Source organism: Arvicola amphibius, chromosome 13, assembly GCF_903992535.2.
Source record: "Arvicola amphibius chromosome 13, mArvAmp1.2, whole genome shotgun sequence".
NCBI classification, from domain to species: domain Eukaryota; kingdom Metazoa; phylum Chordata; class Mammalia; order Rodentia; family Cricetidae; genus Arvicola; species Arvicola amphibius.
The window spans coordinates 69,493,894-69,521,435 of record NC_052059.1 but is presented as its reverse complement, the minus strand read 5'-3'; the positions used below and the strand labels follow the sequence as shown (position 1 = coordinate 69,521,435).

Genomic DNA, 27,542 nt, shown 5'->3' with positions numbered 1-27,542 from the left:
CATCACCCTGGCATTCCTAGATTCTCACATGTAAACTTTGTTCATCAAACTGACCTGTGCTTTTAAAATCTGGCAGTGCAGAACACAATTCCCTTCGGAGCACTCATAAAGAAGGAGACGTTTTTAGGCTTTGCTGAAAAGTGGACAAGAGGAACCTGTGCTACTTCAAAAAACTGTGGAAAGACACCATCAGCTGGTGTACTCACACTGTGAACCATTACTGGGGGCAGACAAAAGGGAGTGTAATAATTTTTTCCATTTGACAGAAGTTAAGTAGTAAATTAAACTAATGAATTGAAGACTTGCTGGAGGCAAAATAATAGACAGTTGATCTTCCAAGGTATTCTCTGTTTTTACCATTTAATTAATGCCTATATCTGTCTGCCAGTAAATACTCATATCAGCTCCCAACAATGACACCTGTGTCTCACAACTATTATTGCAAGTGACATGTTATAGTATTTATACTGTCTTCTCTGATACCCAGACTCTAATGTGACTTCCACAGATGCATGGGGTAAAGTAAGAACGTTCCAAGGAAGGGCACTTTTTAAGACACCTTATACCTCTAATCCTTTAATGAGGCAGTGGGATGTCACCTGCTTTCTTTTCAGCTTTTCTAGAGCTCGCTTCATATCTGCATTTCTCAGCGTGTAAATGAGAGGGTTCAGCATAGGTGTGATCACTGTGTAAAACACAGAGACTACTTTATCCACAGAGAAGGTGCAAAATGGCCTCAAGTAGATGAATACGCAGGGGACAAAGATCAAGCTGACCACTGTCAGGTGAGAGGCACAGGTGGACAGTGCCTTGCTCTGGCCCCGGTGGAGGTGAGTTCTCAGAGCGAGCAGGATGAGAGCATAGGAAAAGAGCAGGACCAAGAAGCATATAAGAGACAATAAGCCACTGTTAAAGACCATCAGCACCTCAACCAAGAAAGTGTCCATGCAGGCCAGCTTGATGACCTGAGGGACATCACAATAGAAGTTGTCCAGTTCTTTTGGACCACAGAAAGGCAATTGGATGACAATAATGAGCTGTGTGATAGAGTGGATAAAACCTCCACACCAGCAGGCAAACACCAACTGAAGACACAGGTGGTTATTCATGACCGCTAGGTAGTGCAGAGGGTTGCATATGGCAACATATCTATCATAGGCCATTACAGTCAGCAGAAACATCTCGCTGGCTCCAAGAAAGTGAAGGAAGAAGATCTGGGCCAGGCATCCCGAGAAGGATATTGTCTTCTCCTTCTGTAGGAAATCTCCTAGCATTTTTGGTACAGCAACACAACTCAGACATAGGTCAATGAAAGACAGGTGACTTAGGAAGTAGTACATGGGAGACTGGAACAGATGAGCATCAGCCTGTACCACCATCACTATCAAAAGGTTTCCCAGAATAATAACAGCAAAAATCAATAAGAATGCGAAGAAGAGAAATAACTGCAGCTCCCAGGAAGATGACAGACCCAGAAGAACAAATTGTGACACCTCAGAGCTGTTTTCATTTTTCTTCAAGCCAAGAATATTGAACGACCTAGTGTAAGAAAAATTAAACTGGATTAAGCTAATTAAATTAAGCAAATTGAAAAATTATGAGAAAGAACTTCTTGCTCATCTATATGTACACTGTGCAACAGATGTCAATCACACTAAGCTGAGAAGAGAATGCTTCTTGAATAAGGAACTGCTTTGCTCTACAAAGACGCAGACATTCTCCCCCACCTCTCACCCTCCTTACCCCCCCCCCCAACAGAATTACTCCATAGATAGGGAAGCAGAAACTCTATAACTGGAGGAGACAATGTTCAGTCTAAAATCAGCTCTGGGAAAATACAAAATAAGACAAGATTAGTACTTTCTTTTTGTGATATATAGGTTTTCATATTTTAAAAAAGTATTACATTCACTCGGGAGGCAGAGGCAGGCGGATCTCTGTGAGTTCGAGGCCAGCCTGGTCTACAAGAGCTAGTTCCAGGCCAGGCTCTAAAAAAGCTGCAGAGAAACCCTGTCTCAAAAAAAAGTATTACATTTTACTTATTTATTTTGTATGGGTGTGTACATGAACGTGTGTGGATACATGTACACTGTGAAATACATGTGAGGGTCAAAGGGTAACTTTTGGAAGTCTGGTCTCTCTACCACATGGGCCATGATGCAATCCAGGCATGGCAACTGTCATTTTTACCTGCTTAACGATCACACTGATCCAAGTTTTGTATTTTCTTATTCCCACTAATCCACTCAGTATTATGGTTCTTTTGAGAAATTCAAAGAATGTGTTTAATAAAATCATTTATACTAGATGCAAAAAAATTAATACTGAATATGTGTAAAGGTATCTGAATTTCTAAAAGAAAGAATTCTTAATAACAAGAAATCTTTCTTCAAAATATTATATTATTAATAAGCATATGTGAGGAGGATTTGGGGCTGACATAGCTTTCTGCCACTGTGACTGCTCTCTCCTCTCTAGACAAGTCAAAAGTTCATCCAACTCTACAGTTTAAACTAAAAATAAAACAAAGCAAAAACACAAAATGAGAAATATTTGCTTGCATGTGTAGAGACTCTTGAGCTGTGCTCTAGTGGGATTCACAGGTCTTTGTTTGCTGTATCAAGAGTGAAACCTTTCTTGAACAAATACCCTCTTGATGGTTTTTGTTTTTTCGTGTGCTTTTTGAGAAGGGAGTCTAAATGTTTAGTTAATAGGAAAAAGTGTTTATTATAACTATGAAGTAATTTCTAACATAATATTGTAAATACTCAAAAATCTATAAAGAACATATATAATAAATAAAATATGCATATAATATATAAACATGTACATAAAAATACATATATGTATGTATTCAAATTTATGGGTGGATGAGATGGTTGCTGCCAAGCCCAATAAGTAGAATTCAATCCCAGGACCCACATGGTGGAAGGAAAGAATTAACTCCAGCAAATTGTCATTTGACCTCTGTACATGTGCCACATATACCCATCCCCCGCATAGACACACATTCACACACAAAATAAATTAAAACTGAAATTTATATTTTTTATACTGAAGAATTTTCTGGGGTTTGCTTCCTATAGGAAGTTGTAATTAATGTATTGCTTTTTATTTCAAAAGTATAGGTCTACAGAGAAATAACCTTGTATTAAAATAGGTAAGATTAAAATTAAACCATAAGGGTAGATTAAATAAGAATGTATAAATGTATTGAAGCCTACATGACTACATGCCATTTTAAGTTTTAGTTAATGATCTACTTTTCTAAAGTAATTTCTAATCTTACAGAATTTCAATGCTATTCATATTTAGATAGTTTCTAGTTTTACTGTAATAATATTTGGCTAAGAATGCTTTCAAATTTTTATTGTTAAAAAGATATAATAATATCTTTTGTGTTTGATTATTTGAGTTATTGTTAAAGTATGGACTAGACAGTGGTTGCTATAGATTGTTTTTTGCTGATCCAAATTATGCATTGCCTTCAGATAATATAAAACGTAATGCCAACAATGCCCAGGTTACATTCAATACCTAATAAAATTAGTCTGTTTTCTAATATCTTGCAGCTTCTATGTTTCTAAAAATCTCTAATCACAGAAAGGCGATGAGCCTCTGAATGTTCTATGAAGGATACAGAATCCTTTAACATGAATGAATGCCTACCAATAGATCACCTTCCACCATCATATGGTCCTGTAACTCCCCTCTCCTGGTATGTATCAGAAAGAAATGAAATCAGGATCTGAGGAGATTTCTGATCTTCCAGGTTAACTGCAGCATCATTAATAAGAGACAGAGAATGAGAACACTCTACCACCCCATCAACTGATGGACGGATAGACATATACACAACAGCACAGTGTTTAAAAGAAGATGAAATTCTGTCATTTGCAACAACATAGAGAGAACTGGTGAAAATTACGTAAGTAAAGTAAGCCAGGCAAGAAAAATGATCCTGGTCTTACCCACATATGGAGTCTACAAGACTGAGCTCATAAAAGTTGAAACACAATGCTGATTGTCAGAGGTCAGTGGAGATGTTATGCATGTTGGAGAAAGGTTGATCTGCTTACTGAGTACCTAGCTGTAATTAGATAAAAGAAAGTTCTGGTATGCAACAAACAATATGGACAGTCTCCTTCATAATGCCAGAAATGTTCTATAATGTTAGAATTCCCCTGATCTTCATTCCACAGTGCACACATGTATCAAAGCATCATGCTTTCTGATTAATATTTATGGTTTCCATGATTTGTGTTTAAGTTAAAAGTCAATGTGATTTCAAAATTTTCCTTCCTAAATTCTACAGAATTGGGCAAATAAATATTTCAGATTCACTATCCCATTCCAGTCTGTCAGCCTACACTTCATGCTGCACACCCCAGGAATAAGAGGAATTTTCAGTAGTCAGCAAAATGTGTTTACATTTACATACATCAAAGAATGTAAACTTTTAGTAGCAAATGTATGTTTGGGGAAGGACCACACTGCACAAAGGAAAAAAATACAAAAGAAGCTCTTCATATGATCCAGGTACTTACTAAGAGCTGGGCAGCTTGTCTCTGACCTTTCTAAACACAGATCTAAGGGCTGGAGAGAAGGCTCAGCAGTTCTCTTCTAGAGGAACACCATTCACTCCCCAGCACCCACATGGTGGCTAACAACCATCTGTCACTCCCTCTTCAGGGGATCCAACACCCTCTTCTGGATACCATGGACCCTGAAAATTGTTTTCTTAGATTAAAATGATAAATACCAGAGCATATAGATTAAAAGAATAAAACAAAAAAGAGCATGTTAAAAACATCAAAACCAGAAAGGAGACCAGGCTGGTGAGTGTGGTTTTCATAAACATTCTTTTGATGGACTTACATCATTGTTTATGGGGAACGATGTGCTTTGATGAAAAGAATGTGATATCTTGCTACTCACCACACCCGTGGTGGAGAACACAGTCATCTTCAGATGACCAGCCCAGTCACAAAGACTGTGTCATAACCTCCTTATAAGCCAGTCTCTAGTTAAATGAAGGCTGTGTGAATTAGCATTCCTGTCTCTAGGGCTCTGGCTCTGTATGAGAGTCTTATGGTCATTACATCACTGATCACACTAATGAGCTCTGAGATTCCCTGGGCTGCTGTTATTTGAGTACCTGCATCTCAGTTCTTGGTAGGAAGCTGACCTGCAATCTCTGGGCTCCAAAACTCTAAGGCCGGAGGCATAAACCAGCCCAATTTTTTTTTTAAATTTACTTTGAATTGATTAATTTGGAACTTTATCTGCCAACCAATTTCTATGTCTCAGTCTCTGCTTGAATGAAAAGTCTGCCTGTTTATAAACCAGCAATATTTCTGAAGGGATAGTTGAAGTATTAGCACCAAGCTAATACTTGGAAACTGTAGAAGAAACACATCCTTCATAACCTTACAGATCTTGATGTACACCTGAGTGTCTGGTAAAACCTCAGGCAGCTTACCTATGGTCACATACATATTTATCTAGAAGAAAGAGTCATTATTTTTAGTGAGTGATAATTTTAATAAGTTGCTTTCCTCAAGGTATGATTTTTACATTTTAGTTAGAATAGCAATTTATCACTTCCCATTTCTCCTCCCAGCCACTTCCAGATCCCTTCCCTCAAATCCCTCCCAAGTCACCAGCATCCTCTCAAATTGATATTTTCTTTTTGTTTGATTATTATTGGTATGTAAATATAAAGTATATATACAATTGTCAATATAAAAGTATGTATGTATATAATTGTCAATATAAAAGTGTAATTTTAACACTATAATATACAATTCTCAAATTAAGGAACATTAAACACTTTTTTTACATTAAACACTTTTTAATCTGCTTGATTGTGAGTGGCATACAAAAGATTAGCAAGGCCAGATCAAATAAGATAAAAAACGTTACTTTAAATAATCAGAAGATAAAAAGAACAATGAAATTAAAAATAAATTAAGTATATTTTAGTTAATACCATGAAGAGAAATGTAATTTTGGCTCTTTTCTACCACACAAAGAGAAAATGAATAAAATATAAGCAACCTCCAAAAATTCTATTTCACAATATTTATCCATTGCACTTAAATTGTATTTGCCCCTACTTGTGTATATATGTATAGCAAGCACACATAATAAAAGCAAATTTTCTCATCATAAATATAGCAAATAGCATTCAATCACTAGTAAGGCCTGAGTCAAAACAAGTCTGAGAGTCACACAGTAGTTCAGGAGAACATCTTCAATCCTTTTCTTTTTTTATTTCTCCTCTCACTGTGTGCCCAGGATTGGTATTTAGGCAGTTTGGGGATTTTTGCAGGACTGCTTCTGGCATGCTGTTCAAACATTGTCCAGATACATCACTTTGATGAGAGTAAGTAGAAGTCTAGTCTCATAATAATATCTTAAAAGTATTGACATAGAATCAGCATGAAAAACATATTTGGCATATTTTACTTTCTTTCTTCTACAAAATTGTAGTTAGTTCTAAGATCCAAAGAACCTACCATTGATTTTCATGTTAAAATAAGTGCAGGACGTACAGCATGGCAGCAGGAAGGTGCTTTCTCATCCCATCAGCTCGAAGCTTCCTCTGAAAGTCAGGTACCATTGGACTCCTATAACAGTCCATCAGCATAGGTGCCAGAGCACATTTAGGAAAATATATTATTGTTGCTCCTAGGGACACATAAGTCTGTGGCTTATCACCAGGCATTAAGTCACTGACTGTCTTCTGCTTCTAGAGAGAAAATTAACAATCACGTTTTTCTGGAAGTGGTGTTTCTTGAATGCTTGACACTGGCTTTTATTGTATTTTTAGGGAACAGAGCTAGAAAATTAGCACAAGAAAATTTGTATTCTAATAGTGCAGGCAATATAATCTAAGAAAAAAAATAGATTTTTCTCTTCAGACTTGGAAAATTTACTGTTGCAACTCAGATTTTCTGTGGTTTCACTTTCTTCCACATTATGTCACAATGAAATATGTTTTTACTTTAAATAAATTATTCTTCTGTGGTGCTATTTTGTTTGTGTTTTTACAAGTAAAGCTTGCCTGAGGATCTGGGTTCAGAGCTAAACCTCTAGAGGCCAGGCAGTGGTGGCATATACCTCTAATCCCAGAAGTTGAGAAACAGAGGCAGAGGGATCTCTACTAGTTCAGAGCCAATCATCCTGGGCTATATGAAATTGAATCTGTCTAAAAGAGAAACAGAGTTCACATAAAGATGATTCCAGCACTTGGAATCCCACACCTTTATTTTTTTTCCAAAGTTACGGGGCAGTGTTTATTTGTATTAGAAACAATAGTCTATCTACTGAAAATGTAGAAATGCTGTGTTATTTACAGTGCTCTAGTCAGGGGATAAAACTTCCACCTGCAACTGTCAATGAAAGACATTCCATGTTCAAAGTAGCTTCTCAACCAAGTAAGCCAAATATAAATATTGCAGAGGACACTGAAGTCAGCTAATTCTCCATGAAGTCTACATATCATACAACAAATAAGTCAGATTACTTAAATAGTGATTATTCTCAGATATCTGTGATCAAATATTTCCTTTAATGAGATATCAACTTTCCAAATGTCAGGGCAGATTACAGCCATACATGGTAGACAGGACTCTGGGCCTGACTCTCCAGCATGTAGCTGGTGATGGGTGGCTTTGAGAAGATCTAGTCCATACAAATATAAAAGGTTCGTGGGTATATCATACCCACCCCACAGTTCAATGACAGTTTAAGTTTTATAAGGCACTTTTGTGTTTCCTATGTGGCACTTAAAATCTAGTTTTAGAACCCAAAGGGCTTGAAGTGTCATTTGACACAGAAGTAATTTGAATGGGGTGGCATGTTTGAGAGCAGTCATACGGTTAACCAGTACCAAGCCAATTCGTTGAATTGTGACTAGCATTTTTTTTCTTTTTTTATTAAATTATATAATTTTTACAAATTTTCCCTCCTCCCCTCCTCCCATTTTTCTTCCCCTCTCCCCATTCCCCCTACCGCTCCCTCTCCAGTCCAAGGAGCAGTCAGGGTTTCCTGCCCTATGGGAAGTCCAAGGTCCTCCCCACTCCATCCAGGTCTGGGAAGATGAGCATCCAAACAGGCTAGGCTCCCACAAAGCCAGTACATGCAGTAGAATCAAAACCCAGTGCCATTGTCCTTGGCTTCTCAGTCAGCCCTCCTTGTCAGCCATGTTCAGAGAGTCCGGGTTTATCCCATGCTTTTTTAGACCCAGTCCAGCAGGCCTTGGTGAGCTCCCATTAGATCAGCCCCAAGGTCTCAGTGGGTGGGTGCACCACTCACGGTCCTGACTTCCTTGTTCATGTTCTCCCTCCTTCTGCTCCTCATTTGGACCTTGGGAGCTCAGTCCAGTGCTCCAATGTGGGTCTCTGTCTCTATCTCCATCCATTGCCAGATGAAGGTGATATGGTGATATGCAAGATATTCATCAGTGGACCCCACACCTTTAATCCCAGCTCGAGGGAGGTAGAGACAGGAGTGATATGGCTGGGAAGAGGGAGGCATATAAAATGGGAGGAGACAAGAGTTTGGTGCAGTCGGAGAATTGTCCTTGCAGTCTGAGGATGCAGTCTGAGAAGACAGTCTGAGGACAAGATCTACCCCTTTATCTGAGCATTGATAGAGGTAAAAGGTCTCTCTAGTGTCTGGCCACACTGCTTCTCTGATATTTCAACTTTCACCCCCTAATTATTTATTAAGACTAATTAGAATGTGTGCTACATTCTTCTTTGATTTTAACAAACAAAAATATCATTCATTATTTTGTAAACATGTTGTATTACTTGTATTCCTTGTATAGCATCAAACATTAATGTCAATGACATCCTTGAACTGAATTAATCACTACTTTTACTCATTATTGGAAGACAGATCTTCGATATTTGAGAGTTATCTGTCACTCATAAGTATCTCAGAAGGAATAGCACATATTTAACAAACACCTACGGTCACATATATTCCCCTTAAGCTTTTGAGAAAAAGCAAAACTAAACAACTTTGATTGACCAAAAGGAAGGCAACATTTTACCAAATGGTTAATTCTTTTGACAGACATAAAAATAGGCAAGTTAAAAATTATACTCTTACATGAATAATATAAGTAATATATATTTTGCTTATTATACTTGTAAACCTGGCCACAGGCTATATACTTTTTCTTGAGTATATATGTAAGTAAGGTGTCTTGTTTGCTTGCTTTTGTGCAGACATAGGAGTAGGTCTAGATGCCTGTGAGCACACATGTGAAAGCCAGAAGAAGGTGTTTTTTTTACATATGCATCTGTTAACAGGTGTCTTTGCTAATTACTCAGCAATATTTTGAATAGAGGCTAAGTTTAGATATTACAGCATTTGAAATCAGGTAGAGTATAAGAAGACTGTGAATACTCCTAAAATATCATTCCAGAAGAACAGATAATTGATACTTTCCAAAGAAGTAGCAGCTTTATAAAAGAGACATTTTTGGATCTAAAACTACAAATTGACCCCCATAATGATGGTGGGAAATTTCAATGTCATACTCTCCCCAATACACAAGTCATATGGGGGGGAAAGCTAAGAAGAACTCCAAATTCAAATGAAGTCATAAATCAAGTAGACCTAACAAAACTACAGAACATTTTACCCAAGCATTATAACTTACACATTCTTATCAGTAATGTAGCCATCTCCAGTTGGTCACATTACACCTTACACATTCTTATCAGTAATGCAGCTGTCTCCAATTGGTCACATGTAGTGTGGGGACAAGCAGGCCTGCTTTTCATCCCACCGGCTCCCTCATGGCTAGCATTACACCCGAAATAACAACACACAAATTGTATTATTTTAAACACTGCCTGGCCCATTAGCTCTAGCCTCTTATTGGCTAACTCTCACATCTTGACTAACCCATTTCTAATAATCTGTGTAGTACCACAAGGTGGTGGCTTACCAGGAAAGATTCAGCATGTCTGACCTGGCAGCTGGCTCCATGGCGTCTGTCTCAGAGAGGAGAGGCATGGCAACTGCCCGAGGCATCTGCCTCACTCCCAGCATCCTGTTCTGTCTACTCCACCCACTTATGTTCTGACCTATCAGGCCAAGCAGTTTCTTTATTAATTAACCAATGAAATCATCAGATAGATAGAAGATACACCTACATCAGTCACACACTGGAACACAAAAAAACTCAACAAATACAGAAAAACTTAAATAATATATTTTATTAGACTAGAGTAGAATAAAGCTGGATCTAAATAGCAATAACAAATACAGAAAGTAAACACACTTACAGAAACTAAATAAAAACTATTAAATTATAATTGGAACAGAGAATAACTCAAGAAAGAATTTTTTTAATTAAATAGAAATGAACATCTAGGGGGTTAAATAAAAGCACTCCTAACAAGAAAGTTTATAGCTCTAATTGCCTACACTTAACAAAAAGATCAAGAAATATCTCATTAATATTTTAGGGATATACCTGAAAGCATTGGAAAAAACATAGCAACTAAGACCTGCAAAGAAAGTATACAGAAAAAAGTATTCAAGATCAAGATTGAAGTTTGTAGGAGTAAGGGAGGCCACTTGTTTGTTCCAGGCTGCACAGCTAACTTAGACCCAAAATAATCAAACAGAAACTGTATTAATTAAATCACTGCTTGGCACATTAGCTCTAGTTTCTTATTGGCTAATTCGTACATATCAGTTTAACCCATTTTTATTAATTTGTGTATGGCCACGTGGCTGTGGCTTACTAGTTAAGTTTTACTGTCTGTCTCCAGCAAGGCTACACAGCATCTCTCTGACTCAGCCTTCTTCCAGTATTCAGCTTAGTTTTCCTGCCTAGTTAAGTTCTGTCCTACAACAGGTCCAAAGTAGTTTCTTTACTCATTAACCAATAAAAGCAACACATAGACAGAAGGACCTCCCATATCATTTCCCCTTTTCTGTTTAAACAAAAAAGAAGGTTTTAACTTTAACATAGCAAAATTATATATAAAAAAACAGGTATCAAGCAAGAACTATAGTTACAATATTTATATCTATTTTCTATCGATTTTTCAACTCCATCATAGAATCCAGAAGGATATAATATTACCTAGGTTAAAAGGAAATGCATCATAAGCAACTTCCAAAACTCTAGAAGTGACAGAGACATCTCACTGCCTAGACAGTTACCCAAAGTTCTTCTGTAATGTTGGGACATCCATCTTCAGCCAACAGGCCCATAGTATCCAGTAGAATTTTCCATGAAGCAGGAAATTTCAAAGACAGTTTTGCCTATATTGGCAGTGTGTCAGTCACTTTCTTCTGTGTCCTGGAGAATGTCTGGCAGACTCTTTCATGAAACAGGAACTCGAAAAGATCGTCTCATTTTTAGGCAAGTTCAGCAGTCATTTCTCTGTGGGTCCTTCATGTCCAGTTTATCAAGCAGTCTAGGCAAGAGCAGTTTCTTGTCAAATGGTCAACCAACTCCTTAAGGAGTCTCTTCAACGCCCATATTCCTCTTGAAGTAGATTGGTGCTGCCAGGAGCAGATATGTCTCATTGTCATGAAAAGTCCTAAGTTCTTAAACTTTTAAAATGCCATATTATGTAGTCTTTGAATGATATGAAAAATGCCTGTCCATCTGAAATATATATCTGTCCATCTAGAAAATCTAACTAACATGACTACAAGCTTGATGATTTCTATTAACTTATATTTCTTAGTTATACATTATGTTTTTAAATGAACTGTATAATTACAATATGTCAATCAAGAACAGAAATATACATATAATACAATTGACCTTAAATTTGTATCAACAAACCAAGATCCATATCAATGCAATTTATTTATATCTATATCATATCCCCCTTCAAATGTAAAGAAACATTTATAGACAATATTTAGGAATATGGGCATCATTTTCTCCATACAGCTTCCTACTGAGTTTTGGGCATAGTGATTTTTGGGGTGTTTACAGTGACCTTTGCGGGGGTCTTGTTCCATCAAACCACACCAGTTTGGAAGCAATCCACAGGTAGGTTCTCATTCTCTGTGGAAACGAGAAGAATCTCTTTTTTAAAGCAATGTATCCTTAGACCCAAATTTGGAAGTCATGATACCTTTATAATATACGTGCTGGTTTAGCTTAGCAGTCCATACAAAGAAATGTCTCTCTGTACTTAGCTCCTTCACAGTCAAAAAATTCAAAGATAATACAATAATATATATAATCCAGACGCTCTGTGAATTTTCCATTTTTAAGTGGCTTATTTTTCTTTACTCCTTTTAATTATGACTATCTGCACTCTGTCCCTTTAAAGATGTTTTTAAATGATTTACTTCTTTTCCAACACTCTATACACTTTTTCTTCTCTATCCCAAGACTACATACATTTATCTAACATTGTGACCCATTTAGAGTTCTTTTATGTCTGAATCTGTCCTATTGTGAATCTGTAATTGTTTACTGTCCAGAAGCACTTCTTAAAATGCTAAGTGCTTCTTAAAAATTTCAGCTGTGTCATTACTAGGGGTAATATAGTATTTCCTGCTTGCCCTGACCAGTTCAGCATGGCAGAGCCACTGGCTGCCTCTGAGAATCACACACAGTGCACACCACCTTACTTCCAGGCACACAGCCAGTCTACCTTGCCATCAAGCAAGCCACAGCATGTTGCTCACAAACTCCATCCAAATGTTCGTCTCCCAAAAGAGCCAGCGGTCATGCTGGCAGCATGATCCAGAAGCAGGCATTTAAAAATGGCTGCAGCTTTTTTTCCTACAGCTGAATCAGGAAAACCTCTCTTAAGGGAACTACAGCGCGTCACTGCTTCAGGGAAAAAATGCAGCTAAACTTTGTTTTTTGGTGTCTAGAATTCCTTTTCAAGCTCTCTCAAGTTTTACGTGGATTTAGTCCACCACGTTGGTGCCAATTTGTAGGAGGAAGGGAGGCAGCTTGTTGGTTCCCAACTGCCTGGCTTAGACCTGAAATAATCACACAGAAACTGTATTAATTAAATTACTCCTTGGCCCATTAGCTTTATCTTCTTTTTGGCTAACCCTTACATATTAATTTAACCCATTTTTATTAATTCATGTATGGCCACATGGCTGTGGCTTACTGGCTAAAGTTCAGGCATCTGTCTCTGGCAGGGCTACATGGTGTCTCTCTGACTCTGCCCTTCTTCTCCCAGCATTCAGCTTAGTTTTCCCACCTAGCTAAGTTCTGCCCTGCTATAGGTCCAAAGCAGTTTCTTTATTCATTAACCAATAAAAGCAACACATAGACAGAAGGACCTCCCACACCAGAAGTTAATGAAATAGAAACAAAAAATACAAAAAATGAATGCAATGAGCCGGGTGGTGGTGGCGCATGCCTTTAATCCCAGCACTCGGAAGGCAGAGGCAGGCAGATCTCTGAGTTCGAGGCCAGCCTGGTCTACAAAAGCTAGTTCCAGGACAGGCTCTAGAAACTTCAGGGAAACCCTGTCTCGAAAAACCAAAACGAAAAAAAAATGAATGCAATGAAGAATTGATTCTTTGAAAACAATAAGATTGTCCAAGCATTAGCAAAGTTAATAATTGATACAAGTTAATAAAATTAGATCTATGTAAAAACACTCCAATAGACACAGAGGAAATCCAGACCCATAAGTGCTGAGGGAGCACATTCTTCTCCTTCAGCCAATAGCCTTTAAGATACCAGCACACTGGGGAGTGGTCTCTTATAGTTTAAAAAGCAGCGGGAACCGTGTGCTCTCTCTCTTCTTTTTGGCTCCTGTTCTGGCTGCTAGACTCTCTGTTTCCTGTTTGCAATGAGAAGACTATTGTTTGGGACAGTGATCTGTAAATTTTCCCCCTCAAATAAATAACCTTTTTTATTATCTATAATTCTTAACTGGTGTGGGATTGTTTTGCAGCTTCACATAGGACTTATTTTAAAAATCAATATTTCATCAAACTAGAAAATCTAAAGAAAAGGATAAATTTCTAGATGGATATAGCCTACCAAATATAAGCCCAAATGAAATACATAAATTAAATGGAGCTGTATTATTCAATGAGATAGAAGCAATAATTTAAAATCTCCTAGCTAAAATATAAATATACAAACAAAAACATGAATACATGAATACAATGAAGAATCATTCCAGACATGAAAAGAAGGAATAAAACCAATACTCCTCAAATAATTCCACAAAACATAAAAGAATATTTTGAACTCCTTTTATGAAGCTAGTATCACACTGATACCAAAATTATCTGAAGACCCAACAAAGATGAATATTATACTTCAATTTTCTGATGAGCAAGAACATATAAATTCTCAATAACATACTTGTACACAGTATTTAAGAACAAATAACAATGATTATCCACAAAGATGTGGGCTATCCCATTACAGAGATGGAATAAATTTAATTATAAACATAATAACTGAATGAATAAATAAATATAATTCACCACATAAACTGACTCTAACAAACCACATGAGCCTCCCAGTAGATGCAAAAAAAGGCTTTTGAAAAAAATCCCTCCATCCCCAGAACTAAGAGTACTTGATCTTTTGATTAGCAATATTTTTGGTTTTAGTTTATAAGATTCTTTTTAAATTTTCAATTTTGAAATTATAATATAATTTCATTTCTCCTTTCCCTTTGGATATCATACAATATATATTATATCTAAAATCCTTCACTCAACAACTCCAAAATTTACACCACTTCTTGTAGTGTGATGTAGGAGTGTTTCTATCTATCTGTTGATTTCATTGGATAATTAATAAAGAAAACTGCTTGGCCTGATAGGTTAGAACATAGGTGGGTGGAGTAGACAGAATAGAATGCTGGGAAGAAGGGAAGTGAGTCAGATGCAATGAAGTTCTGGCCCAAGATGGATGTACGCTAGAATCTTCCCAGTAAGTCACCAGGCGGCCAAGAGCCAGGCGGCGGGATGCGGCCCACTGCTCATCACTATAGAATGGCACCCAACATGGATAACTGAATCCACAGAAAGCTTGAGAAAGCTTGGGAAAGAATAGAGTAAAGGATGTTTTCTTGGTCACAGCATTTTCTCGGGTCTGGCTCTGCTTGCTAGAGGCAAGCAAACACTCTCATCTAAGAGAGGCTTCCTGACTCAGCTTTAGCTACAAAACTCTGCAGCTCTTTTAAGAGGTCCTGCCACAAAACACTTAAACGGTGTTGATGAAAAGCTGAACATGTGTTTTTCAGTTTTCAGCCATAGCAGGAAAAAACTGCGCCGTTTTAAAATGCTGGTTTTCTGGGCTATCCTGCCGTGACAAACTCTGACTGTTTCAAGCAGGTGATCCTGACTATGGAGCTTTTGATTGTTGTTTAAAACTGTTGCAGCTTGCTTGCTGGCAGGGACCTTGAACCGCCACAGAGTTGTGGTGATAAACATGGCTCTGGCCAGTATCTCAGCCACAATGCTGGAATTGCAGAAAGCTAAGGAATGGGCTGGATCTAGCTGTCAAAGCCATGGCTTTAGTCCTACCGATATTGTTTGGTAAATTAAAGGCTCATGTGGTCAGAAAAAGAGAGAGATATACAGTAAAAGAAAGATTCAAAGTCAAAGAAAATGTCTAAATGGTTTACTATGTGTTAAAAATATATGCAGGCTAAAGGTTAAAATTCTTAAAAGTAAAAAAGAAAAAAAAGGAAGTAGTTTGGTGTGGTGGTACACACCTTTAATCCCAACAATTGGGAGGCAGAGGTAGATTGACCACTGTGACTTCAAGGTGTTGTAACACACACCTTTAATCCCAGCACTTGGGAAGCAGAGACAGTGGATCTCTGTGAGTTCAAGGACAGCCTGGTGTACAGAGTTATTCCAGGACAAAGATATACAGAGAACCTGTCTCAAAAAATAAAAGTAAAAATAAAAGAAATAGAGGTTAAAATAAAGCTGCATAAAGATGGAAAATACACAGAAAATCTTGATACTGTATGCTATTATGCTCTTTTTGAATTGTTTGAAAGCTGAGGAAGGAACAAAAGCTGCTAAAAGATATTTGTTTATAAATGCTGCTGAACTAATCCAAGATAGACATTTTGAAAATAACTTGACTTCAGAATTTGGATCTAAGGATATGATACTTTGGAAAAGAGATTCTTCTTTTGTTTTTACACAAATGAGACCGTGTGAATTGCTTCTATCCCAATATGGTATGATAGACCATGCCCTCCTGAAAAGTTGCTGTGAACACCCTCAAAAAAATTTTCTTTGCTCAACTGCCAACTGAGATGTACCTAACACACAGGTTATATAACATGAAGGACCTAAATAACAGCGTCGCCATTCAGCAGGAAGCAGTTTGGAGAGAAATAACTACGTCCATATTCCCAAATATTGTTTATAAATGTTCTTTTACATTTAAACGGGGATATGATATAGATATGAATAATTTACAGTGATATGGATATTGCTTTAGTGACTTAAATTCAAGGTCAATTTTGTTATATGTATATGTATTTCTAATAATGAGTAAGGTATTGTGATTGTGTAGTTCATTTAAAAATGTAATGTATAATTAGGAAATATAGGTTGCTAATGGATAATCATCGATAATAGTAAACCTTGTAGTCATGTTAGATTTTCTAGAGATATAGAGATATATTTAAGTTAAATAGGCATTCTTCATATCTTTCAAAGACTACAGAATATCACATTTTAAATGTTTTAATAACTTAGGGCTTTTCATGACAATGAGACACATCTGCTCCTGGCAGCACCAGCTACTTCAAGAGGAAGATGGGCATCAGCATCGAAGAGGCTCCTTATGGAGTTTGATAGCCATTTGGGCAAGAAACTGCTCTTGCCTGGACTACTGTTGGCATAAACTGGACACAAAGAACCTGCACAAAGAGGACTGCTGAACTTGCATAAAGGTGAGATGATCTTTTGGGGTTCCTGATTCATGAGTCTGTGAGACATTCTGCAGGACACAGCAAATACTGACTGAACTGCCTTTGAAATTTCCTGCTTCATGGAAATGTCTGCTGGAAACTATGGACCTGTAGGCTGAAGATGGATGCCCCAATGGTACAGAGGAACTTTGGGTGACTATCCAGGCAGTGAGATGTCTCTGTGATTTCTAGAGTTTTGTAAGTTGCTTACTTCTCATTACTTAGGTAATATTATATCCTTCTGGAGTCTTTGATAGAGTTGAAGAATAGATAGATAGTTATAGTTGTTTTCCTTTGTTGTGATAAAAGATGAAATAGATATAAATATTGTAACTGTAATTCTTACTTGATAACTGTTTTGTTATATGTAATTTTACTATGTTAAAGTGAAAGCCTTTCTTTTTTGTTTAAATAAAAAAAGGGGAAATGATGTACGCTAGAATCTTCGCAGTAAGGCACCACTTCATGATACTACACAAATTATTAGATATGGGTTAATCAAGATATGAGTAAGAGGCTGGAACTAATGGGCCAGGCAGTGTTTAAATGAATACTATTTGTGTTATTATTTTGGGGCATAAGCTAGCCAGGCGGCCAAGAGCTGGGCGGTGGGATGCAGCCCGCACCTCAACACTACAGTAGTGGAATAGTTTTCTCCAAGACTGAAACATTCCATCATGCCAGGAAACACTTTAAGCAAGAAGATAAACAACTCAAAATACTTCCGGGAAGTTTTTAAAAGCAACCAGATTTACTAACCCCCTCCCTCCCAGAGTAAACAAGCCAAGGTGCAAATAAGATTGAGAGCAGACCAGAAGAAGTAGAAACCAGCCTCAAAGAAGTAGAAACCAGCCTCAAAGAAGTAGAAACCAGCTTCAAAGAAGTTAGATGAAATGAGGCCCTTGGAAGCTATACTCTCCAACTGCCTGAACACTGCAGTATGCTCCAGGTTTCTGTCTTTTGTGAGCTCGCACAAGTGATGAGGTGAACTTTCATGATTTTTTGAGTGATTCTCCTTATGTAAGTAAACCCTCATACTCTCCTGTCCATAACACCCAAAAAATCATTAGTTTGTCAAATTGGATATTGGTGGTACTGTACTTTAGTCTGTCATGGGTTCTGTCTATCTCTAGACAGGTTCTAACTTTAACATATATGTTTTGCAATTGTCCTAATCATTGAACAGAGTAAGCAAGTTTAATTACAAAAGCTATTACAAATAATGCTGCTATGAACATAGTTGAACAAATGCTTTTGTAATATGATATGGCATCTCTTGGGTATATTCCCAAGAGTGGTATTGCTGGGTCTTGGGTCTTGGGGTAGGTTGATCCACGATTACCTGAGAAACCACCACACTGCTTTCCAATGTGTTTGTACAAGTTTGTATTCCCACCAGCAATGGATGAGTGTACCCCTTACTCCACATCCTCTCCAGCAAAGACTGTCATTTGTGTTTTTGATTTTAGCCATTCTAACAGGTGTAAGATGGTATCTCAAAGTTGTTTTGATTTGCATTTCCCTGATTGCTAAAGAAGTTGAGCATGATCTTAAGTGTCTTTTGGCCATTTCGACTTCTTCTTCCTGAAGCACCTTAGGCCTTTTGTCTGCAAGGTTCCTGGCCACCTAGGGTCTCTGATCATGTACCAGAAGATCCATCAGAGGGGTGAGTGAGTTCCTGAACTGCAGCAGTAGCCCGGGAGACGGAGCACAGACATTCCTCAACCCCCTATACTCCCTGGCAATCCTGCAGGGGCTACTCTCCCCGGCTACTGCCACATTCTTCCTATCCCATCCCAACTTGAACCCAGAAAACCCCTTCCTTCTTCCTCCCTTCTTTGGGGTCATAAGATCAACCCGCATCCCTTTTGGGTGCTAGGACAGAGTGGTGAGCACAATCAGCAGGAGTTCCTTTGTTTCAATAGCCTGCCTGCAGCAAGGTAGGCCTACAAAACTTTTGATCTACAATGCTATTCTGCTTACAAAGTGTGCTAGGGCAAGGGTAACATAAAGCTTGTGGGAGTAACCATCCAATGTCTACGAGGTCCCTGACCAGCAAGGACACCAGATCTTAATACCAGAAGATCCATAGGGGAGAATTCGGGGGAAGAGAAGGGCAGGTGCCAATGCAAGAATCCGTCCAACAATATGGAAAAAAAACATGAAAACACCGGAACCCATCTAACTTACAACAGGAGGACTTGAATACCTTAATCAAGAAGAAGTAGATAAAAATGACTTTATGAAAGCGATAGAATCCCTTAAACAGGAGGTGAAAAATCTCCCTTAAATAAATGGATGAGAAGAATAACAAAAGGTTTGAAGAAATGAGTAAATCCATAAATGATATCCTAAAAAAAAAAAAAAACAAGAAAAAACAATCAAATAGATAATGGAAACAGTTCAAGACTTGAAAACTGAAATGGAGGCAAGGAAGAAAACACAAACCGAGGGCTGGATGGATTTGGAAAATCTACGTAAATGAATAGAGACTACAGTAACAAACATAACCAACAGAATATAAGAGATAAAAGAAAGAATCGCAGATTCTGAAGACACTATAGAGAAAATAAATGCACTGATCAAAGAAAACAGCAAATCCAACAAATTTTTATCACAAAATATACAGAAAATGTTGGACACAATAAAAAGACCATACTTAAGAATAATAGGCATAGAAGAAGGAGAAGAATTACAGCTCAAAGGACCACAAAATATATTCAATAAAATTATAGAAGAAAACTTCCCAAACCTAAAGCAAGATATTCCTATGAAGGTTCAACAAGCATACAGTACACCAAATACACTGGATCAAAAAAAAATCCCCTTGCCATAAAATAATTAACACAAAACATACAGAATAAAGAAAGAATATTAAGAGCTGCAAAGAAAAAGGTCAAGTAACTTATAAAGGTAAACCTATAAGACTTACACCTGACTTCTCTATGGACACCATGAAGCCAGAAGGTCCTGGATAGAGGTACTGCAGAAACTAAGAGACCATGGTTGCAAGCCCAGAATATTATACCCAGCCAAGCTTTCGTTCACTATAAATGGAGAAAACAAAATATTCCAGGAGAAAAACAATATGTAGCCACAAATCCAGCCTTACAGAAAGTAATAGAAGCAAAATCACAAACCAAGAAATCCAACAATGTCCACAATACCTCAGACATCTAGCAACCCTTCACCAGCACAACTCAAAGAAGGGAAACAAACAAACTCTACTAACAAAAAAAAATGACCAGAGTTAACAACCACTGGTCATTAATATCACTTAATATCAATGGACTCAATTCACCTCTAAAAAGGCACAGGCTAAGAGATTGGATATGAAAACAGGATCCAACATTCTGCTGTTTACAAGAAACATACTTTAACCAAAAAGACAAACATCTACTCAGAGTAAAGGGTTGGGAAAAGGTTTATCAAGCAAAAGGACCTCAGAAATAAGTGGGTGTGGCCATACTAATTTCTAACAAAGTTGACTTCAAACTAAAATAAATGAGAAGATATTAAAAGTGACATTTTATACTCATAATAGAAAATTCCATCACGGTGAAGTCTCAATCCTGAATATCTATGCCCTTATTATAAAAGTACCCACATATGTAAAAGAAACATTACTAGAACTCAAGGCAGCCATCAAACCACAGACATTAATAGTAGGAGACTTCAACACTCCTCTCTCTCCAATGTAAAGGTCAATCAGACAGAAACCTAAAAGAGAAATAAGGGAATTAATGGAGGTAATGAATCAAATGGACTTAACTGACATCTATAGAATATTCCACCCAAATAGGAAAGAATATACCTTCTTCTCTGCAGCTCATGGAACCCTCTCAAAAATTGATCACATACTCGGTAACAAAGCAAACTTCCACAGATACAAAAAAAAATTTAGTAACCACCTGTGTCTTATCAGATCACCAGAATTTAATAATAATTCTATCCCCATAAAGCCTACAAACTCTTAGAAGCTGAACAGTCAACTAGTGAACAACCCCTGGGTCAGAGAAGAAATAAAGAAAGAAATTAAAGTCTTCCTTGAATTCAGTGAAAATAAAGACACAACATACCCAAACTTATGAAACACTATGAAAGCAGTGCTAAAAGGAAAGTTCATAGCTCTAAGTGCCCACATTAAGAAAATGGAGAAAGCTCACATTAGACACTTAGCAGCACAGCTGAAAGTTCTATAAAAAAGAAGCAGACTCACCCAGAATGAGTAGAAAATTGGAAATAATCAAATTATGGGCTGAAATCAACAAAATAGAAACACAGAAAACAATCCTAAGAATCAATGAAACAAAGAGCTGGTTCTTTGAGAAAGTCAACAAGATTGACAAACCTTTATCCAAACTAATCAAAAGGCAGAGAGAGACCATGCAAATTAACAAGATCAGAAATGAAAAGGGAGACATAACAACAGCCACTGAGGAAATCCAGAGAATAATTAGGTCTTACTACAAATCTTATATGCCACAAAGATGGAAAATGTAAAAGAAATGTACTTGTTTTTAGATAAGTACCATTTACCAAAATTAAATCAAGACCAGATGAACAATTTAAATAGACCTATAAGTCATGAGGAAACAGAAGCTGTCATAAAAAAAACCACCCAGCCAAAAAAAAGCCCAGGACCTGATGGTTTTAATGCAGAATTTTATCAGAAATTTCAAGAAAAGCTGATACCTATTCTCCTTAATGTGTTTCACATGACAGAAACAGAGGAGTCATTGCCAAACTCTTTTTATGAAGCTACAATCACCCTGATTCCAAAACCACACAAAGACCCAACTGAGAAAGAGAATTACAGAACAATCTCACTCATGAACAATGATGCAAAAATTCTCAATAAAATTCTGGCAAACCGAATCCAAGAACACATTTAAAAAATTACCCATTACACTCAATTAGGCTTCCTCCCAGAGATGCAGGGCTGGTTCAACATATGAAAATCTATCAATGTAATCCATCATATAAATAAAGAAAAAAACATATGATCATTTCATTAGATGTGGAAAAAGCATTTGACAAAATTCAACACCCCTTTATGATAAAAGTTTGGAGAGGTTAGGGATACAAGGATCATACCTAAATATAATAAAAGCAATATATAGCAAGCGAACAGCTAATATCAAATCAAATGGAGAGAAACTCAAAGCCATCCCACTAAATTCAGGAACAAGACAAGGATGTCCATGCTCACCATATCTCTTCAACATAGTTCTTGAAGTTCTAGCAATAGCAAAAAGACAACATCAGGAGATCAAGGAGATTTGAATCAGAAAGGAAGAAGTCAAACTTTCATTATTTGTAGATGATATGATAGTGTACATTAGTGACCTCCAAAGCTCTACCAAGAACTCCTATAGCTGATAAATACCTTCAGTGAAGTGACAGGTTACAAGATAAACTCAAAAAAAAAATCAGTAGCCCTCCTATACACAAAGGATGGAGAAGCAGAGAGGGAATTCAGAGAAACTTCATGTTTTACGATAGCCACAAATAGCATAAAGTATTTTGGGGTAACTCTAAACAAGGAACTGAAAGATCTAATTGACAAGAACTTTATGGCATTGAAGAATGAAAATGAAGAGGACACCAGAAAATGGAAGGACCTCCCATGCTCTTGGATGGGTAGGATCAACATAGTAAAAATGGCAGTTCTACCAAAGGCAATCTGTAAGTTCAATGCAATCCCCATTAAAATCCCAACAAAATTCTTAAAGATCTTGAGAGAACAATAATCAACTTTATTTGGAAAACAAAAAACCCAGGATAGCCAAAACAATCTTATACAATAAAGGAACTTCTGGAGGCATAACCATCCCTGACTTCAAACTCTATTACAGAGCTACAGTAATGAAAACAACTTGGTACTGGCATAAAAACAGAGATGTCAACCAATAGAATCAAAAAAAAAAAAAGACCCGGATATTAACCCACAAACCTATGAACACCCGATTTTTGACAAAGGAGATAAAAGTATACAATGGAAGAAAGAAAGCATCTTCAACAAATGGTGCTGGCATAACTGGTTGTCAACCTGTAGAAGAATGAAAGTTGATCCGTATCTATCACCATGCACAAAACTCAAGTCCAAATGGATTAAAGATCTCAATATCAATCTGAACACACTGAACCTGATAGAAGAGAAAGTGGGAAATAGTCTACAACATATTGGCACAGGAGACCACTTCCTACATATAACCCCTGAAGCACAGACAATAAGGGCAACATTGAATAAATGGGACCTCCTAAAACTGAGAAGCTTCTGTAAGCTTTTCATTAAGACAAAAAGGCAACCTACTGATTGGGAGAAGAACTTCATCAACACCGCAACAGACAAAGGTATAATCTCCAAAATATATAAAGAACTCAAGAAACTAGACTTTAAAATGCTAATTAATCCAATTAAAAAATGGGGTACTGATCTGAACAGAGAATTCTCAACAGAAGAAGTTCAAATGGCCAAAAGACACTTAAGGTCATGCTCAACCTCCTCAGCAATCAGGGAAATGCAAATCAAAACAACTTTGAGATACCATCTTACACCTGTCAGAATGGTTAAAATCAAAAACATTAAAGATAGCCTTTGCTGGAAGGCATGTGGAGTAAGGGGTACAGTCACCCATTGCTGGTGGGAATGCAAACTTGTACAACCACTTTGGAAATCAGTGTGGCAGTTTCTCAGGAATTTCAGGATCAACCTACCTTAGGATTCAGCAATAATACTCCTGGAAATATACCCAAGAGAAACCCTATCATACCACAAAAGCATTTGTTCAACTATGTTCATAGCAGCATTATTTGTAATAGCCAGAACCTGGAAATAACCTAGATGCCCCTCAATGGAAGAATGGATAAAGAAAGTGTGGAATATATATGCATTAGAGTACTACTCTGTGGTAAAAAAAAAAAAAAAAAAAAAAAAAAAAAAAAAAAGACATCTTGAATTTTGCATGCAGATGGATGGAAATAGAGAACACAATCCTGAGTGAGATAACCCAGACCCCAATAGATGAATATGGTATGTACTCACTCATTAGTGGATTCTAGCCATAAATGAAGGACATTCTGCCTATAATTCAGGATCCTAGAGAAGCTAAATAGGAAGATGAATCCCCCAATAAGCATGTAGTTATCCACCTTGATATTGGAAGTAGACAAGAATTTCAGGCAAAAATTGAGAGCTTGGGGGTGGGGGTGGGATGGGTGTAAGGGGAGATGGGGAGAGAGAAGTGAGAAGGGGAGGGTGGGGAGAACATAGGGGAATGGGACAGTTGGGATGAAGGAAGAGTGGATATGGGAGCAGGGAAGTATATATCTTAATTAAGGGTGCCTTTTGAGGGTTGTCAAGAGACTGGACTCTAGAGGGGTTCCCAGGTGTCCAAGGAGATGTCCCCAGCTTGCTCCTTGAGCAGCTGAGAAAAGGGCACCTGAACTGGCTCTATACTATAGCCACTCTGATGAATATTTTGTATACCACCATAGAACCTTCATCTGGCGATGGATGGAGATAGAGACAGAAACACACATTGGAGCACTGGACTGAGTTCCCAAGGTCCAAATGATGAGCAGAAGGAGAGAGAACATGAGCAAGGAAGTCAGGGCTGAAAGGGGTGCGCTCACCCACTGTGACAGTGGGGCTGATCTAATGGGAACTTACCAACTTACCGAGGCTAGCTGGACTGGGTGTGATGAACCATGTGATCAAACTGGACTCTCTGAACGTGGCTTACATGAAGGACTGACTGAGAAGCCAAGGACAATGGCACTGGGTTTTGATTCTACTGCATGTACTGGCTTTGTGAGAACCTAGTATGTTTGGATGCTCACCTTCCAAGACCTGGATGGAGGCGGGAGGACCTTGGACTTCCCACAGGGCAGGGAACCTTGACTCCTCTTTGGACTGGAGAGATAGGGGAAGGGGACGGTGGGGAGGGGGAGGGAAATGCACAGAGAGGGGAAAGTGAAAAATTGTAATAATAATAATAATAATAATAATAATAATAATAATAATAATGAAGAAGAAGAAGAAGAAGAAGAAGAAGAAGAAGAAGAAGAAGAAGAAGAAGAAGAAGAAGAAGAAGAGGAAGAGGAAGAGGAAGAGGAAGAGGAAGAGGAAGAGGAAGAGGAAGAGGAAGAGGAAGAAGAAGAAGAAGAAGAAGAAGAAGAAGAAGAAGAAGAAGAAGAAGAAGAAGAAGAAACTGATGGGCCCATTAGCTCAGGCTTCTTATTAGCTCTTATAACTTATATTAACCCATTATTCTTATCTATGTTAGCCACATGGCTTGGTACCTTTCTCAGTGAGTCAGCTCACATCTTGCTTCTTTGGTGGTCTGGGAAGAACTGGGAGGAATGGGCTTCCTTCTTCCTAGAATTCTCTTGCTTTCATTGCCCCACCTCTACTTCCTGTCGTGTTTACCCACCTATACTTCCTGCCTGGCCAATCAGCGTTTTTTTAAAAACATGATTGACAGAATACAGACAATTCTCCAGCATCACAAATGTACCATGTTTTCATTAATAATTCAGCAGTTGACTGCCATCTAGATTGCTTCCATCTCTGTGAGTTTCTATATTTGTTCCAATCTGCTCCACGAGTAAGCTTTTCTGATGATGGCTGAATAAGGTACTGATTTATGAGTACAACAGAACCACATTAGAGTCTTTTTATAATACTTTTATAAAGGTCAGTAGTGTCTGGTACTACCCTATGTCTCTGGGCTATGCCATCTTGGTTCTTGATCACCCAAGCACTGGCAGGACTATCAGGTAAGGATTCCATCTTGTGGAGTGGGAGCCAAATCAGACTTTGGATGGTTACTCCCAAAAGCTTTGTGTTACCCTTGCCCTAGCACACTTTGTAAGCAGAATAGCATTGTAGATCAAAAGTTTTGTGACTGGGTTGGTGTGTAGGTTTCTCTTTTGCTAGACCTCAAAGTAACTTTCTGTACCAAAGCCACTAGAAAATAGGGGTGAAAGCCGGGCGGTGGTGGCACACGCCTTTAATCCCAGCACTCGGGAGGCAGAGGCAGGCAGATCTCTGTGAGTTCGAGGCCAGCCTGGTCTACAAGAGCTAGTTCCAGGACAGGCTCTAAAAAAAGCTGCAGAGAAACCCTGTCTCGAAAAAACAGAAAAAGAAAAAAGAAAAAAAAAAGAAAATAGGGGTGAAGGTTCAAATAGGAGCAGCTCAACCTTTCCATGTTTAATGTGTTGTGTGTGTGTGTGTGTGTGTGTGTGTGTGTGTGTGTGTGTTGTCTGCAGTGAAGGATACTTGATGTCAGTTTGTGGAGAGCAATCTGTTGTTTTGTCAACAGCCTGGATTGTTTGGGGATTTTCATGAAACTCTTTTGGCAAAAAACTCAATTGTATGTAACCTAGTCCTGGTACTAGAAGCTTGCTTAATGACAAGAGATGACCATTTGAGACTCTGTCTCCCTCATTATTTGGAAACTTCATTAGGATCACCATATATATTTTAGGAAAATTTGAGGGCACTAGGTTTTCATACCACCCCTCAAATATGCCTCATTTCTATCTGTGTCTTCCCACATTCCCTCCCTCACCTCAGCTCCTTTCCACTCCTCATCTGATTCTCCCATTCCTGCCCCAACTTCACCCCATGGTCACACATAAAATATATTCTATTTTACCTCTTAGGAAATTTGTGTTTATTGTCCCCACCCAGACCCTTCCTCTATACCTAACCATTATGGGTCTATAGATTGTAGTTTGAATATCATTTACTTAAAGGTTAGTATCCATGTTTATCTTTCTGGGTCTGGGTAACCTCGCTAGGATTCTCTTTTTTTCTAGTTTCATCCATTGGCCTGCAAATTTAAAAATGGCATTTTTAACAGCTGAATAATACTCAATTGTGTAAATGTACCACATTTTCTTTATCCATTCTTCAGTTGAGAGATATCTAGATTTTTTCTGTTTCTGGCTATTATTTTTTAAATATTTATTTATTATGTATATAGTGTTCTGTTTACATGTATGTTTGTTGGTCAGTAGAGAATGCCAAATCTTGTTAGAGATGGTTGTGAGTGACCATGTGGTTACTGGGAATTGAGCTCGGGACCTCAGGAAGAGCATGTAGTGCTCTTAACCACTGAGCCAACTCTCCAGCCCTCTGGCTATTATTAATAGAACAGCAGTGAACATGGTTTAACAAGTGTCCTTGTGGTAGGATTATGAGTCCTTTGGGTATGTGCCCAAGAGTGGTAGAATTGTGTTTTGGAAACTCTTTCAGCCAATAGCCTTTTAGTTACTGGTCCATTTGGGGCAGGGTCTCAGGTACTATAAGTACAGAGGAAAAGTATTTGACCTTCTTTTTTTCTGCTGGATTCAGTTCCCAGTTCCCAGAACACACAGAGTAATATGGATTGTTACCATTACTGTGAGTTTATCCTCAAATAAATAAACCTTTGTTATATTCTGTTCTGGACTATTGAGAAACTCTTTGATACACCAATATAGCTGGATCTTGAAGTAGATCAACTCACTTACTTCTGAGAAACTGTGACACTGATTTCCATAGTACCTGTTCAAACACACTCCAACCAGCAATGGATGAGTGTTCCCCAT

General features: G+C 37.8%; 1 protein-coding gene across 1 annotated transcript; it reads right to left on the bottom strand.

Moving 5' to 3' along the window:
- Positions 1-560: 560 nt before the first annotated feature.
- On the bottom strand, positions 561-27,542 carry LOC119799886 (olfactory receptor 4Q3-like). The gene is given in 5 exon segments (XM_042054093.1): positions 561-1,588; positions 1,591-1,631; positions 3,681-3,831; positions 17,700-17,982; positions 27,348-27,542. Coding segments are annotated over 5 exon segments (1,698 nt in total).